Source organism: Lynx rufus, unplaced genomic scaffold (genome assembly GCF_022079265.1).
Source record: "Lynx rufus isolate CCGP_SWC_20201006 ecotype Redwood Valley unplaced genomic scaffold, mLynRuf1.p SCAF_4, whole genome shotgun sequence".
Lineage (NCBI taxonomy): Eukaryota > Metazoa > Chordata > Mammalia > Carnivora > Felidae > Lynx > Lynx rufus.
In genome coordinates this window covers 5607902-5624957 of record NW_025814856.1, presented here as the reverse complement: position 1 = coordinate 5624957, position 17056 = coordinate 5607902, and the positions used below count along the sequence as shown (strand labels likewise).

General features: G+C 53.6%; 1 protein-coding gene across 1 annotated transcript in view; it reads right to left on the bottom strand.

Moving 5' to 3' along the window:
• Positions 1-13342, bottom strand: part of INSR (insulin receptor) — a 137974-nt gene extending 124632 nt beyond the window's left edge. The window contains exon 1 of the mRNA XM_047095129.1: positions 13243-13342. Within this exon, the coding sequence (XP_046951085.1) occupies positions 13243-13342 (100 nt within the window). The remainder of the gene's footprint in view (positions 1-13242) is intronic.
• Positions 13343-17056: the final 3714 nt, after the last annotated feature.

Genomic DNA, 17056 nt, shown 5'->3' with positions numbered 1-17056 from the left:
ACACATATACAATGGAGTATTACTCAGCAATCAAAAAGAATGAAATCTTGCCATTTGCAACTACGTGGATGGAATTAGAGGGTATTATACTAAGCGAAATTAGAGAAAGACAAATATCGTATGACGTCACACATATGAGGACTTTAAGACACGGAACAGATGAACATAAGGGAAGGGAAGCAAAAACAATATAAAAACAGGGAGGGAGCCAAAACAGAAGACAGTCATAAATATGGAGAACAAACTGAGGGTTATGGGAGGGGCTGGGGGAGGGGGGAGGGGCTAAATGGGTCAGGGGCATTAAGGAATCTGCTCCTGAAATCATTGTTGCACCATATGCTAACTTGGATGTAAATATATATAGATGTAGATAGATTACATCTATATATATTTACAATGAATTCAAAAAAATTTATTTTTTTAAGTTTTATTTAAGTAGTCTTTACACCCAATGTGGGGCTCAAACTCATGACCCCAAGGTCAAGAGTCCCATGTTCTTCCAACCGACCCAACTGGGAGCCCCATAATACTAAAAAAATTATTAATGAGATACTCTACAAGATTCTTTTGGAAGAAAGCTTCCAAAATGCCATGTAGCGATGTCTCCATTCAGATGCTAAATTTTCAGAAATACTCGACCTATACATGTAGATTTCATAAAGTGTTTCATCCAACACGTAGATTCATTTCCCCAACCTGTTCAAACACACTAAAGAGTTTTCCAACAACAGAATCAAGTACTGACCTTTTTTTTTTTTTAAACTAAAATGGATTGAAATAAGATAAAAATAAAGATTCAGCCACACCGGCCACAACTTCAAGAGCCCCATGTGGACAATGGCCACCACATTAAACAGCCATGGAACATTCCCCTCAGAGCAACACGTTCTTTTGAACAGTGCTGGTCTAGAATTTCCTGCCCGGCCAGAGGGATCTGAGGATTTTCCAGGAGAGAAGACTTAACATGAGAGCAGTCTCTTAGCAAGTGTCCCTTCTGGGGTGCCTGGGTGGCTCAGGTGGTTAAGCATCTGACTCTTGATTTTGGCTCGGGTCATGATCTCATGGTTCATGAGACAGAGCCCCACTGGGGCCCTGCACTGACACTGGGGAGCCTGCTTGGGATTCTGTCTCCCTCTCTCTCTGCCCCTCCCTGCCCCCCCGCTCGCTCTCTGTCACTCTTGAAAGAAAGAAAGAAAGAAAGAAAGAAAGAAAGAAAGAAAGAAAGAAAAGAAGAGAAAGAGGAAAAAAGAAAAAAACGAAAGAAAAGGAAAGAAAGGAGGGAGGGAAGGAGGGGGGAGGGAGGGAGACAGTCCCTTCTCCCTGGTTTTCTCTCACCCATCAAAGCAGGCAAGGAGAAAGTGTGGAGGGGCAGGGAAGGAGGTGTCTAGAAGGTTCTGGCAATGCTTCGCAATGCTGAGATCGAACGCATTCTGCGTTCGATCATGAATGTACTTGATCCTTAGTCTCCACACTCTTCAAATGCTCCCTGGTGGCCTATTCTGGGGCCACACATTCTTCTCTGCCTCCTTACCAGTCTTAACCCCCCGAAATTCAGGAGTCCCGTGCCAACAAGCCTTGGGTTTAGGCGTCCGGCCACCACCCACACCGGTTCCGGGCCACGCTGGAAACACAGACTTCCTACTCCAGCACCTCCCGCCGTGTCATCCTGGGCCTCCTCCTCCTCTCTGTGAACAAGGGCAGCAGCGTGATCAAAGCTCTGAACCTGTGTTAGTTCTCCGCCCTGAGCTCACGGAACCAATACCTAGATTTATGAGCTGCACAATTTAGAATTTGGGCACACGGCAGAATCAGGCATCCTGAAGATTCTCCGCCTGCCCAAGAGGCTGGCTCTTGCAAGTGACTTCCTCAAAGAGGGAGAAATGGGGGGGAAGAGGGGGCTACAGCAGGTGCGAGGCAGCATCAGGAGGCCAGGCTCCAGAACCAACAAGTCGCCCACGTGGAAATAACTGCTGTACTCATTCAGCCAACGTCTGCTGGGCACCTCGGCACCAGGCATCGTGCTGGGCACGGGGATTAGCAAGACAGAAAAGGTTGAAGGCTCAAAGCGGTGACAAGGTGCCATCACAGTAAAGAGACAAACGCTAAAGCAATGAGCTGCACAGACCAGAAATCCTGATGGCCCCGGGCGCGAATCTCAGCTTTGTCGACTGGGCACTGCGTGACCTCGAGTGAGCGATGTAACCTCTCTGGGCTTCGCTTTTCCTGGCCCCCTTGGGCGGGAAAGCAGGTGCACAGAAGGCACATGAGGCAGTAGCAACGGGGAGCAGAATAAACATCACAGAGAAGCAAGCTCAGACAAGATCTAAGGGCCTTCAAGAGGCCTGGGTGAGTGATGAAACCACCCAGGGTCAGGGGCAATTTTATAAACACAGATGTCCCTGGACCCAGAGATCCCTGCTGCAGATAGGTTCACACGTGCACTCAGGGAGGTTTGAGGGTGGACCAGGGGTGGGGGCGGGGACCAGGCATTGTAGTGTTTTCCTGCAAGTTCCTGGTAAAAAATACCAGTGAGAAAAGAAACAGCCCCCAGAGAGGAGACCTGAGGAAGGTGGTTCTCAAGCCCAGATGGAAGGTCCGTCTGGGGACAAGGAGGGTCGCTGCACCTCCACAGTGGTCAGGGGCCCCGAGGTGGGTGCTCGGGGACTCGGGGACAGAGGAAGCGGGTAACAACAGCGGACCATCGCATATGGAAGATGGAGGAGAAAATCGTGTACGCAGAAGCCCAGAGGGGGAGAGAAGGCCCCGAAGGGGACACTCGCCATACAGACCATAATCCTTCTGGAAACTTCTCACCATCTTGGAGGACACGCCAAGGGGATCTTCTGAACAAACCAAGAGCCCACAAGGCGCCGCGGGAGACGGAGAAGTGGAAGGAAGCCCTGGGAAAGATGGACGTGCAGGTCCTCCCTCCCCGGGAGAAGGGCAGATGCCTGGCCTGTGACGTTCGCAAGGCAGGGACATCAAAAGGCCGGAGGAGACCTGCAAATTCCTGAGACCCCGGGTCCACCGGGGAAGGTTAAGCTCTGGAAAACAGGCCTGGGGAGGGTAACGGCGGAGGCCACATCTGGAAGAAAGGACCGCGGTGGGTAGCATGTGAGTCAGACACTGCTGGAAATTGCTGGAGGCACAGGGGCGCTAAGTGCCCTGAGGGGTGGGGGTGCACGAGGCTGGAGCGAGGACAAAACACGGTGCACGTGTGGCCCAGACGGATTCTCCACAAGAGGAAAGTGGCGGAGGCTCAGAGAGGACTGTGTCTGCCTCAAGGCCACACAGCAAAGAGGAGACAGAGCTGGGACTTGAACCCAGGACATTGGTTCACTCGGCCCGTCATCACACAGAACTGCAGGCCAGGGGCCTTCGACGGCACACAAGAAGTTCTCACAATCTTCGAGTCCAAACTCAAGGTGTCAGCCGCATCAGCTTCTCCTGAGGCCTCTCTGTGGCTCATAGATGCCTGCTTTCTCCCTCTGTCCTTACAGCTGTCCCTCTGTGGGCGCACAGGTCTGTGTCCTAACCTCCTCTTCTTTGAGGGACACCAGGCATATTGGATTAGGGCCCGCTGTAATGCTCTCACTTTTTTTTTTTTTTTTTTAATGTTTATTTATTTCTGAGACAGAGAGAGATAGAGCATGAGTGGGGGAGGGGCAGAGAGAGAGGGAGACACAGAATCGGAAACAGGCTCCAGGCTCCGAGCTGTCAGCACAGAGCCTGACGCGGGGCTCAAACTCACAAACCGACCTGAGCCGAAGTCGGTTGCTCAATCGACTGAGCCACCCAGGCGCCCCTCTCACTTTTTGTTTTTTAAGAATACATTACTATTTTCGAACGAACCTTTTTTTTAAGTTTATTTATTTTGAGAGACAGAGAGAGAGAGAGCGCATGAGCGAGGGGGTAGGGGAGGGGCAGAGACAGAGACAGGGAGAGAGAGAGAAAGAAAGAGAGAGAGAATCCCAAGCAGGCTCAGGGCTCGAACTCACAAACCATGAGATCACAACCTGAGCCGAGATAAAGAGTCGAATGCTTACCCCACTGCCCCAATGCCCTCGTTCTGATTACTTCTTTAAAGACTCCAGGGGCGCCTGGGTGGCTCAGTCGGTTGAGCGTCTGACTTCAGCTCAGGTCACAATCTCGCAGTCCGTGAGTTCGAGCCCGCGTCGGGTTCTGGGCTGATGGCTCAGAGCCTGGAGCCTGCCTCCGATTCTGTGTGTCCCTCTCTCTCTGCCCCTCCCCCGTTCATGCTCTGTCTCTCTTTGTCTCAAAAATAAACGTTAAAAAAAATTTTTAAATAAAGACTCCAAATAGTCACCCTCTGGGAGTTGGCTTCAACACACAACTTTGGGGAAAGAGGGACATCACTGAGCCCGTCACACACAGGTCTCTAGGCCACCAACACCTGCACCTGTGCCCTTAGCCATCACATAGGGTTTGTCAAAGTGTGCCATCTAGACCGCCAGCCTGAGAATCACTAAAGGAGGGAAATGCAGATTCCTAGGCCCAGCTCTAGACCAAAGAAATCAATTATGTCCCGGAGCCAGGCCCCAGAAACCTGCATTTTAAACAAGGTCCGCAAGGTATGTGGGGGGTGGGTACTCAAGTCGGACAGACATACAACCTACCCCTGGCCCCACCTCCCCAGCAGGGCTTCCCCCACAACGAGTCCCCATTCTTCTGCCCCACATGCCCCACTGAGCCCTTCACCCCAGAACCAACACCGTCGGATGCCTTCTTTGGGGCCATCGACTGTTGCTGGAGAGAACCCCATAAGCATGGTGGGCCGCCCCCAGCAATTTCAAAGAAAGCCGGACCCACACCCATTTTATCCACCTGCATCCCTGGCTGCTGTGTTTCAGAGCCAATTCAGATCCCAATTCTCACCTCAGTCAGCTAGGGCTGCCCTTCGAAAAGACCGCGGACTGGGCAGCTCAAACAACAGAAATTTGCTCCTCACAGTTCTGGAGGCTGAGAGTCCAAGATCAAGGTAGCCAGCATGGCCAGTCTGCAGGGAGAGCCCTCTTCCTAGCTGGCAGGCTCTCTCTCTGCCTCACGTGGTCTCCCCTTGCTGCACTCGTGCAAAAAAAAAGACAGAGATCTCTCTCCTCCTGTCCTTAGAAGGCCACCAATCCCATCGCGTTAGGGCGCTACTCTTACGACCTCATTTAACCTAAATTACCTCCCAAAAGCTTGATCTTCAAATACAGTCACACTGGGGAGTGAGGGCTTCAACACACGAATTTGCAGAGGTGGGGGCGCCAGGACTCTGCTTCCTGCTCTGGACAGACACATACCAAGCCCTTCTGGAACCTACACTTTGAGCGTGACTTCATTTACCCGTATAGTCAATGCTTCGCTAGAACGCGTCTCCAACGGGCAGACCAGTGTCTGTGGGCACCCAGACGGATACCTCCAGTCTGTACTGAAAGGGAAGGAGGAGGGGTGGATGATGCAGCTGGAGAAGGAGGGATGGAGCCTCTGACCCGCTCCTGGGAGGAAGAAGCATGGGTGACCATGGGCAGAAGGGGGGGACGAAGTGTGCTTGGGGCGCAGCAAGCACATGCAAGAACGCTGAGGCGTATGAGGAGCCCCAAGGGACAGCAGCCCAGAGAGGCGGCGGCTCATGTGCCCGGGGAAGGGATCTAGCTGGCAGCTGCAGAAGCACCCAAGTAGGAAGCAGAGAAATCCCAGTGGCAGCAAAACAGAGGAAGAACCGAACGGGGCACGCTGGCCTAGAAGAAAGGGGGTCTACCGTGGGAGTGGGTGCAAGGACAGAGGCGAGGCCACGGAGACACTGGGGAACTGGTACCCAGGGAGGGGGAGGAGAGGAGGGAGAAGTGAGGGACGGTCCCCGGTGAACGTGGAGAGACCGAGACAGGGCCGGTTTGGGGTAGTGAGGACAAGAGGCACAGTGTGGGGCGTGTTGAGTCCGTGAGGACTTTGGGGTGTGCCCAGATACCGGTCCGGAGCTTGGGAAAAGAGGGGCAGACGCGGGTGACGTTTGGTGACATAACCGGCAGGAGATGGGACAACCAAGAGGAGAAAAGGGTGGAGGCGGAAAGCACAATATTTAAGGACAGGCAACTAGAGGACCAAAGGTTCATGCCCACCCTGACACCACCTTCTGTACGCCCGAAAGCTCTGGGACATCCAGGCATTAGCTTTGCAGTCGTAGCTTCGCAATCCCAGGGAGGGCATCGTGCATCAACTCAGACGGTCCTAGGAAGCTTCCGCGCCCCTTGGGAGTTCTACCTCCCAGATGGGAAGGATCGTGCCACAGGAGACCCAGGAAAGAAAACCAAAAGAAGTCAAGAAGTCTTGGCAAGACAAAAGGCACTTTGTTAAAAAAAAAAAAAAAAAAAAAGAAAGAAAAAAGGCAGCAGGTGGCCTTGATACAATATAAGCACATATAATTCGAGAGGAACATTTCAGAATCCATCCCCCTTCCCATCGTCTGCAAGGAACAAGGGGAAACAGACTGGCAACAAGAATCACAGAAAGCCTACAGGAAAACAGTGGCAGCCCTCCTCTCTTTACCCCTTTGTGTCCGAGCACTACCTTTTTCCACGCTGGTAGCAGACAGTTTTTGGAAAGTACCTACGTTTTCCAGTCTCCCACAAAGGCACAGGAGAGAAGCAAGAATCTTCCCGCTACCAGGCCGCGCTGTTCCCCGAACACAAACCTGATGTGACACCCTGCCTTTACGGGATCGGAAGAAAAACCCAGATCCGAAATCAATTTTTTTTTTTATTTTTTTTTTCAATGTTTATTTATTTTTGGGACAGAGAGAGTCAGAGCATGAACGGGGGAGGGGCAGAGAGAGAGGGAGACACAGAATCGGAAACAGGCTCCAGGCTCTGAGCCATCAGCCCAGAGCCCGACGCGGGGCTCGAACTCACGGACCGCGAGATTGTGACCTGGCTGAAGTCGGACGCTTAACCGACTGCGCCACCCAGGTGCCCCCCGAAATCAAATTTTAATCCTCCTGCGTCTGCCTCGAGCTCCGACTAGAATTCCTATCCAGTGTGCACGTGGCAACGCAGAACGGCAAATCTTGCCTTGCTAGAAACAAAATCCCAAGAGCGCACGCTGGCACCAGGCTTAACGGAACAGGAGAGACCCCCTCCTTGAAGCAAGGGCCAGGGGGCTGGGGCCATCTCACGAACTTTCCAAGATGTAACCAAGGATTTCTGCACAGATTTTAAAAAAAAAAAAAAAAAAAAAAAACAGGACCCAAGGGGCATATGCGTTCCACAAGATTCCACACGGGCCCTGAGAAACCCAAATGCACAAATTCTGAAGTGTCGTGATAGGAAACCACCCACAGGCCATCCTCCGCATGTCTGCGGACTCCCCTGGAACACAGAATTGGCAAACACCATTGTCCCCAGGGGAAACACAGTAGGGTCAGGCTCCTGCAAGCCTCCGGCCCCGTATGTTTTTGTCAACTGATCAAAACACAACCTTGTTTTACATACGTTTCTCCTTAAATACATCTTACGTAATATACAGTGTTGATCCGCTGCCTGTGTGAATCACAGCCAATAGCACGAAGCACCATAGCGCCTGCCTGAGCTGAGCTCATATAGCCACATATTTTCTCCATGAGGCGTATCAGGCCTTCTTGCATTTACTCCTGCACTTACATGAAATAGCACGTCAACACTATGGGCAAGGCCCTTTTCAACGGCAAAATCTCCAACGAAAGGCACAAAAAATGTGGGAAAGTGTGGCACTAAAATACGTCGCGAAAAAAAAAAAAGACACTTGGTTTCATCTTCGAGGATCGTATGAATCCACAATACCAGAGCTAACCAGCTGCGAATGGGCTGGTTCGGCGATTCGAATGGTTGGGTGCTCCGTGCAGGTCCAGGAGGAACCACAAGAGCGCACTGGGTCTTGATTGTAGGGTTACGAGTTAATTTTAGCGACCAAGCAAATTCCCAAATAGGGAATCCGTGACCAATGAGGAGCTATGAGCGCGCAAATTAAGACTACCAACCCATGTTAGGGGCGCCAGGGTGGCTGATTCGGTTGAGCGCCCGACTCTCGATTTCAGCTCAGAGCATCATCTCATGGTTCATGAGTTCGAGCCCCGCATTAAGCTCTACGCTGACCGTGGAGAACTTGCCTTGGATTCTCTCTCTGTCCCTCTCTCTCTGCCCCTCTCCTACTCTCTCACAATAAATAAACTTGGAAGAAAAAAAAGTCAATCTTAAGAATATGAATTCAATTACAAGACACGTTTCAAAGTCTAAGGAGAAAATGGTAACTTGGAGAACAGATCAGTGTTGGCAGGATTTGGGATGGAGATAATGTGCTAATAAAGGGGTGTCTGGAGGGAATTTGGGTGATGGGACTGTTCTGTATCCTAGTTGAGGGGTTGGCCACACAAAACTCTATGCGTGGGTTAAAAGTCACATAATTGTGCACAAAAACAACAACAACAACAAAACAACAACGCTAAGATACAAACTAACAGCACCGTCACCTCCCAGAATAGAAATGGAATCATTTTAGGGACAACGTGCTGAAGGGCACTTTTGTTTCTTCCCCCTCTATATTTTTGTAAATTTCTTTGCAATGAGCATGCATTACTTGTCTTTTTTTTTTTTTTAATGTTTGTTTTATTTTTGAGAGAGAGAGAGAGAGCATGAGCAGGGGAGGGGCAGAGAGAGGGACACACAGAATCTAAAGCTGTTTTATTTTTGAGAGAGAGAGAGAGCATGAGCAGGGGAGGGGCAGAGAGAGGGACACACAGAATCTAAAGCAGGCTCCAGGCTCCGTGCTGTCAGCACAGAACCCGACATGGGGCCCGTACTCACCAAACTCACCAACTGTGAGATCACGACCCGAGCCGAAGTCGGAGGCTTAAGCGACTGAGTCACCCAGGCGCCCCACTTGTTATTTTAAATAAAAAACCATAAATAGGGTCTGACTGCAAATCATAAGCCAATATAGGTATTCTCAGTAGAAATCAACACAACGTTGTCTTGAAAGAAAATCTCACAGCAGACATCGCTTTCGAGTTCCAGACACAAAGCCGACAGCAAGGGATCCTCATTCAATGCCAAGATGACTGTTCACAGAAATAAATCCTAAGACCATACACGTGGCTAAGTAGGGAACATCACTGTTACTTTCTCAGTGGAGAAAGTGGAACCCATGTATTCGGGGAGCCTAGCTTTCTTTAATCCATCTTTCTCTCTATAGGGCCAAAGTATGACTGTCCTTCTGGGCCATGTGATTGCAACTACTCAACTCTGCCATTAGGGCACAAAAGCAGCCATCGATGATGCCAATAAAACTTTATTTATAAAACCAGGCGTGGACAGACAGGATTAGGCTGTAGTTTGCTGGCCGCTGTTCTAGAAGGACTATGGCTATACGTAAATTAAAAACTGGGCTGAGGGGGCGCCTGGCTGGCTCAGCCAATAGAGCATCTGACTCCTGATCTTGGAATCGTGAGTTCAAGCCCCACATTGGATATGGAACCTACTTTATTTATTTATTTTTTTAAACTGGGCTGAGAGTGCTTGGCAGTGGGGATTGGCCCTCCATGAAGAAAGAACTAACATCTGAGCCCCGGAGGGAGCAGAGAGGATGGAGGGAGCCAGGTGCAGGTGAAAAGCCAGGCGGGAAACGGTCTTCTCCTGGGAGGGAGGAGGCAGTGGAGGACCCAGAGAGGTCAGCTGGGGTGAGGCGACAGGAGAGCACTTGGGAGGTGAGGCATTACCTTCACCGGAGCCACTGGCAAAACAAAGCGATGGAGACACAAGCCAGGTGCCGTGGGCAGTGCAGCGGGCAAGAGGTGAGAGAGAGGGTGGCGGGGGCCCACCAGGGGAGGCCTGGCAGGGGAAGGCTGGAGGTGAGCGGTGGGGAATGAGGTTCAAGGGAGTATGGAGGGTTTGTAGGTCAAAAAGGGAAAGGCTCCCGGGCAGACGGGGCTCCCGGAACAGAGAGGAGGGCTGGGACCCCCAGCAGGTAAATGTCCTAGACAAGGTAAAGGTTATCTCCCTGAATGTGGCTGTTCTCAACTGGGGACAGGCTGGCAATGTCCAGAGACACTTTCAGTCATCACGACAGGGAGAGAGGAGGTGTCACTGGCGCATTGTGGGTGGAGAGACCAGGGACCCTGCTCAGCCTCTCGCAATACGCAGGACAGCCCCCCACAGCCAAGCCCCATCACAGCCCAAACGGTAAGAGCACTGAAGGTGAGAGGCTCTACTCTGGCCAGATTAAGAAGGGAAGCCAATGGGCACCTGGGTGGCTCAGTCGGTTGAGCATCCGACTTCGGCTCAGGTCATGATCTCCCGGTTTGTGGGTTCGAGCCCCCCATCAGGCTCTCTGCCATCAGCACGGGGCCCGCTTCAGATCATCTGTCTGCCCCCCGCCCCCGACGCCACTCCTGCTTGTGCATTCTCTCTCTCTCTCAAAAATAAACATTAAAAAAAAAAAAAACGGAAGTCCATGATAGAGAGGGGTACAGTGGGAACCCCCAGGAGCTCACCTCAATGACCTCTATGAGTGAGTGAGTGAGTGAGGCAGAGATAATGGGCAGGTACCCAGGAGAGAGGCAAAGGTTGAGAATAGACTTTTTTTTTTTAATGTTTATTTATTTCTGAGAGACACAGAGCGTGAGCAGGGGAGGGGGCAGAGAGAGAGGGAGACACAGAATCCAAAGCAGGCTCCAGGCTCCGAGCTGTCAGCACAGAGCCCGACGCAGGGCTTGAACTCACGAGCCGCGAGATCATGACCTGAGCCGAAGTCGGATGCTTAACCGACTGAGCCACCGAGGCGCCCCCTAGTCCTTCATTTCTTAAAAAAAATCACATGCACCCCCACCCCCACCCCACTCCGGCCAAAATGCCCTACTGGTTGACATTAGAGATTAATGACCTGTAGGGTTTCTTGCCATTTCCAAACCTCTGAGGGGGCATCACATCTCATCGATTCGATAGGATTTTGTTAACCATTACTACAGGCTGGGGTGGGGAGGCTCAAACCCAAGAGAACAACCTTTTGTTAAGAAACCAGTGCTCTGAAGCCAGGCCAGCTGGGGTACTAAACCCACCTCTACTGTCCTGGTCAAATTTCCTCACCTGCGGAAAAACGGATACGAAACCTTACCTCATCCGGCCGTGGTGAGGATTAACGGAGATTATATATTCCAAGCACATGGAACAGCACCTGCCAAGCGTTTACCCTCATTAGTACATGTTAGTTAGGTACTAGCTGAAGAATAAAAGACCCATGGCTTGAAGTCCTGGTGAGAACATAAATATGAGCTGAATCAAGAACAAATATTTCAACCACACACCTTCTACGTGCCAGGCGCTGTTCTGGGCTCACGAAAGAAACAGAAGCCTCAGGGTGCCTGGGTGGTTCCGTGGGGTAAGTATCCCACTTCGGCTTAGGTCATGATCTCGCGGTTCATGAGTTCGAGCCCCACGTCGGGCTGTCAGCACAGCGCCCACCTGGGATCCTCTGTCCCCTTCTCTCTCTGCCCTCCCCACCCCCAACTTGTGCACGCATGCGCACATACTCTCTCTCTCCCTCTCCCTCTCTCCTTCTCTCTCAAAAATAAACACTAAAGAAGAAAGAAAGACACATAAGCCTCCACCCTTGTGGAAACTGCAAACGTGGAAAGAAGTGGTAAATCCATCTACTGGCCCCTGGAAGCCCAGGCACAAATCCACAATTACCAAAGCTACAAGGAACAGAAGAGCAGGGAACCACATGTACATGGGTGCATACGCACATACATACACAAAACCTGGAACAGGTCTAACATTGGTCTTGGATTTTCTGAACAAGAACCCAAAGCCATAGTCACCCTTCTTGAGAGCCCACCGTACCCCGAGCACCCTGGCCTCGGAGCCACCGCATAGCTGAGACAGGTGCTCAGCAAACCTGGGTTGTCCCCCCCAGAGCCTGCGTGTGTTTTCTCACGGACCTCGTTCCCTTCCAGGGAACTCAGGAGCTTCTGTTCCTTCCCTCCCCGACCCCTTCCTCATCATGACTGATTTCCTTTTATGGAAAATTCTGAAAACATAACCCAACAGATATTTTTAAAGTGGGGCCTCCGGCACCAGTCGGGGAAACTCCAGCCATGTTCTCTGAAAGGATTCTTCATTCCTTGCCCCACAGCCGGAAAGGACTGCCATCAAGCCCAAAGAGCTGGAGTTGGTTTTTGCCTCCACTCCATCTGCTACCAGCACGGGGAGGCCCAGGAGGGAAGTCCGTGGGTGGGGCGGGGCCTGAGAGGCTCACCTGAGGTGAGAGACCTCCCTGGGCTGGCAGGTAAAACTCCTTCAGGAAGGGCAGACCTGGAGGGGGAGGTGGGGGCCATGGGGAGACACGGGACATCCAGCAGCAGTCCAGAGCCTAGCCTAGCCAGGCCACCAACAGAAAGGTTCGAGTTCTCCCTCCGGCACTGACTTTAGGGCAAGTTGAACTGTCTCCTACCTGAGCCTCAGTTTGCTCCTCTATGCAATGGGCAAACAACAGTACCAACCTCCAGGGGCCCGTGTGAAGGTCCAGGGAGATAAGCCCGGGGTATTTGGTGGCACTAACCATAATAATCGTGATAGAGCCGCCAGGGCTTCTGCTACAACAAAGGCCCGGTTGCCAAGGCGCTAGAGTTTGCCTCCGGACATCTGGAAACGGCACCCGAAAGTGTAAACATGGATCTGAAGTGCGGGTAGCCACGGGCCTAGATCTAAGGAGGGGGGTAGGATTCTACAATTCCCCCGCCTAGGACATCTATCCGCGGGGACCCCAAGGGACCCTCGACTCTGGCTCCAAACCGTGTGCGCCGCCGGCATTCGGCCGCCTGGACCCGGAGACCCCACTTCACAGGGGACCCAGGAGGACGCGTGTCCCGTCTCCGGAGCGAGCCGAGGTTGCAGAGAGCCACACACGGGTCCGAGGCGCGCTCGGGAAAGGCACCCGCAGCGGGACGGGTACTGGGGCAAGGTTCCTCCGGCCCGGGGCCCGCACACGGCGCGCGGAACCGCGAGCCCAGGCGGGCAAAGGCCAAGGTCAGCGGCATCCCGCCCCGCGCGGGGCCCAAGCTACCTTCCCGGCCACGCGCACCGCGCCCCCCCCCACCCGACACAAGCGCGCACCCCGAGGAGGGCTCTGGGTCCCCGGCGGTGGGCTCCATTTTGGCAAGGGGCGCCCTCCCCACCGCGCCGCTCCCGCCCGCTCCCGGACCCCCAGACTCACCCTCTCCGGGGTACAGGTGGCCCGCGGCGCCCAGCAGCAGCGCGGCCACCGCCACCAGCAGCGGCGCGGTGGCCGCCCCCCGCCCAGCCCCGGCGCCCATGGCTGCTGGAGCGCGGGGTCCCGGCGGCTCAGAGCGCGCGGCGCCGGCCCGCGGGGGTCATGCTCCGAGGCGGCCGCCCGAGCGGCGCTGGGGGGGACGCGCGTCCTTCTCTTCCACGCCGGCGGCCCCGCGCGCCGCAGCCCCCGCCCGGGAGGGCCCTCGGAACGGCCCCAGGAGGGGCGCGGGGCCTCGGCCGCTACCGATCCGGCGGAGGCGGCCCCGACCCCGGACCGCGGCGGCCCGGGCCCCGTCCGCGACCTCCGGGTCCGGAGCCCCCTCGCTGCGCCCCGAGCGCTCTGGGCCGCGATCTGCGAACGCCGAGACAGACGGACGCGCGGACGGGCGGGCGGGCACCTGGGCCGGCGAGTGGCGGGCGGGCGGCGGGAGCGAGGGCTGCTCGGCCGTAAACAACGCGGCCCGTCAGCTGGGCCCCGTGCGGGTGGCGGGAAAAGGCGGCGCGGATCGGCACCGGGAAGGGACTCGGCGCCCTGGAGAGGCCCGGGAGGGGAGGAGGGAGGCCCGGGAGAGGGAGGCCCCGCCCCGCCCGGCCCCGCCCGCCGGCCTCCCCGCCCCGGGCCCCCGCGCAGGACGGCCCCCGGCGCGTCCCAGCCGAGGGGGCGCCCCAGACCCCCCGCGACCCGCGTCCGGGAGCTTGGGGGCGCCCCACATGCCGGACCCAGCGACACGGAGCCCTTTTTTAATGTTTCTATGGCTATCTCCTTCCCTTGGACTTTGGGAGGCTCATTTTGATTTTTTTTTTTTTTTTTTTTTTTTTTTTACTATTTCATTAAAACGCTATTTATCTTGGTCGCTCGGGTTTTCGGGACTCCCTTAAATGTTGCGCCCGCGTCACCCTGGTCTCAGTCCTGCCGGCGCGCCTCGTAATAGACGCGCGCGGGCGCCCCCGCCCAGCGCCAGGGCCCTGGGGACAGCCGCGTGCACGCGCGCCCAGGGCGCTCGGTGTGCTCCGTGGCAGGGGTGACGGGAGGTGGCCTGAGGCGTGCGGCCTGTGGTGGAAGTTGGAGAGAACGTGCAGAAGCTCGCCAGAGAGCAAACGGGGCCCTGCAGATCCCGGTGACAGCACAGGTGGACACGCCCGATTTTCAACGCACAGACCCAGCGTCCGGGGGTGTCTGCGTGTCCAGCAAATGCCGCCCGCGAATAGGGCTCGATGGTGGTCCGCCCGCCTCCCTGAGGTGGGGGAAGGAGCCCTAAGTACAGGAAAGCCTGAGCCGAGTGGAGTCTGGCTCCCCCTCCCCTCACTTCCTGTGCGGCCTTGGACTCGGGACTTGACTCTCGGCGGGTTGGCCTCCGCTGCGTAATGGATGTAACGATACCTGCGTGTCAGACTTGAGGAGGCGCAAGGGAAGAGAAAGCCCGAGACAGCACCCAGCGCGATTCCAGGAGCGGGGCGGGGGGCGGGCGCTCATTCTTCCCCTTGTCTATGAAACGAATATTCGTTGGCCAGGAGCTGAGCCCACGGTCCCTCGAACACGCCAAACCTACTCCTGCCTCCAGGCCCCTACCCTGGCTGTTCCTTCCGCCTGTCCCTCCGGTGCCTGTTTCCACCACGGTGCTCCAAGGAACCTTCCCAGACCACACTTTGCAGATGCCCCCGCGCCTCATCCCTTTGTTCCCTTTTCTGTCATTTACATCGCACCAGCGCGTCCTGAAATTCCTTGGGGTTTTTCGTGTATCTTCCCCCTTCCCCGTGCAGCAGGAATCTGCCAGCCTTCACTACGTGTCACTCTTTACACCCAGTGCCTAATGTATCTGTTGCTTAATAAATATTTGTTGAATGGGAGAATCAACATGCAGTAAGTAATGAGGATTTACAGTGAGCAAAATAAACACACTCGGGTTCCTCACAGTCTGGACCCCGGAGAGGGCCCTTGATGAGACAATGCTGGGGCGTAAAGTGGGGGGGGGGGGGGGGGCAGGTAGGGTAGGATCCTCTGAGGAAGTGAGTTGGAGCTGAAATCTGAAGGTGAGGAAGGAAAGGAAGCCAAGGAAAGCCAAGGAAAGCTCGAGGAGGTGATCCAGGTGGGGAGACCAGCATCTCCCATCTGCCTGAGCCAGAACACAGAGAAGGGGAAGAGCCTTAATACACCCGGTTAAGCCCCTTCCCAAACCACCTTTTCCTAAAAGCAATGGGGAGCCCCTAGACGGTTTACACAAAAGGGCTGACATAATCTGATTGTCTTTCCCACAATATCTCACCGTCTGCAATGGGCCAAGCGTGAACCCAAGGAGAAGGAATGGAAGGCAGTACAGCCTGAGGGTATGAAGAATTGTGGGTTCGAGAAAGGTCCCCCGTCCTCCTTGTGCAAACCTGGGCAGAGCTGTGGGCTTCCCTCTGTTCCACGGAAGCCCCCAAAACCACTGCAGTTCCAGACGGGCAGCGTGTCCTAGAAAACGCGTGGAAAGGGACACGCCGTCCCCTGGAACTCCTTCAGGACACAGGACTTGTGTGTTGGGTACAAGTCGAAAGAATCATTTCAGCTGTGACTTGCTGAGAGACAATGGAGACATCACCACTTCCTGACAGCACGTTTTCTTTTGTAAACACCCCCAGGACCCCCCCCCAAAAAACCCAGGCTTCTAAAAATTGAAAGTCAATCTCTGCCTTTTATTAAAATCATCGGAACAGAAGTAGAAAAACCACTATTTGGCAGTCTCCAAATAATCCGTTCAGGCAAGAACCATCCATGAATGTTAAAATTAATGGTTGGAGATTAGGGGAGTCAAAGAGGGCTTCTATGGTCCCCAAGTATCGCTCTGCAAGATACCACCTGTCGATGGATGATAAGGGAAAGGAAAAAAACAGCTTCACAGAGCAGAAAGCTGGCAGACATCACCCTCGTTAAGTGACCAACGTTGCTTCTGGATTTTCTTTTGTCATGTAACAATTACCAGGACAATTGGAGAAGACTCAAAAAGTGCCATCAATTATATAATATTTTTGAATCGGTTTTAATTTAATCGTCGCGCTGAGGCGACGGGAGAGAATGTCTCTGGTTTTAGGAATGACATACTGAATGAAGTTATGTATAGGGATAAAGGGGCAGAATGTCTGCAACCGACTTTCAAATCGTTTAGAAAAAAGAAAGAGAGAGAGAGAGAACAAAGCAGATGTGTGCACAAAGGGATTCCCTGCACTCTCTGTGCAGCTTTTCACCGAGCCCCACCGTCATGGCAAAATGAAAAGTTTTAAATTCTGAAAAACTCATTTGGGGGCTTTTCATTTCACTTTGTTTTTGTTCGGTTGGCTTTGGTTTGACATTTAAACACATTGCACTCTGAAGGCGTGATCTAGAGAGAAAGTGAGCTTGGTTCATCGTTCTTGAATGTAGGCAATGAACCCCTTCGTGGCCCATCAAAGAAGGCGCGGGGGAGACCTCACCACCAACCTGCCCAGCATCCTCTGTTAGGTCTCTCTGGTGCATTCTTCCTCCATCTAGCTGCTCTCCATTGCATTGAAGCAGGAAACCAAGCGTAAACCCAGACTCCTGTGTTGTCATGGAAACCTGCTTTAATACATTACATTTGGGGGGGGGGCGCAGAATTAGAGAATGAGTTCACTTGTAAATAGCATTGCAAAAACCCAGCATGGAGAATTTACTAATAGAACCAGGCAAATTAAAACAAAACAAAACAAAACACCAACCCCAGGATCAAGTGGGACTCAGCCCAGGAGTGCAAAGATAGTTCAAT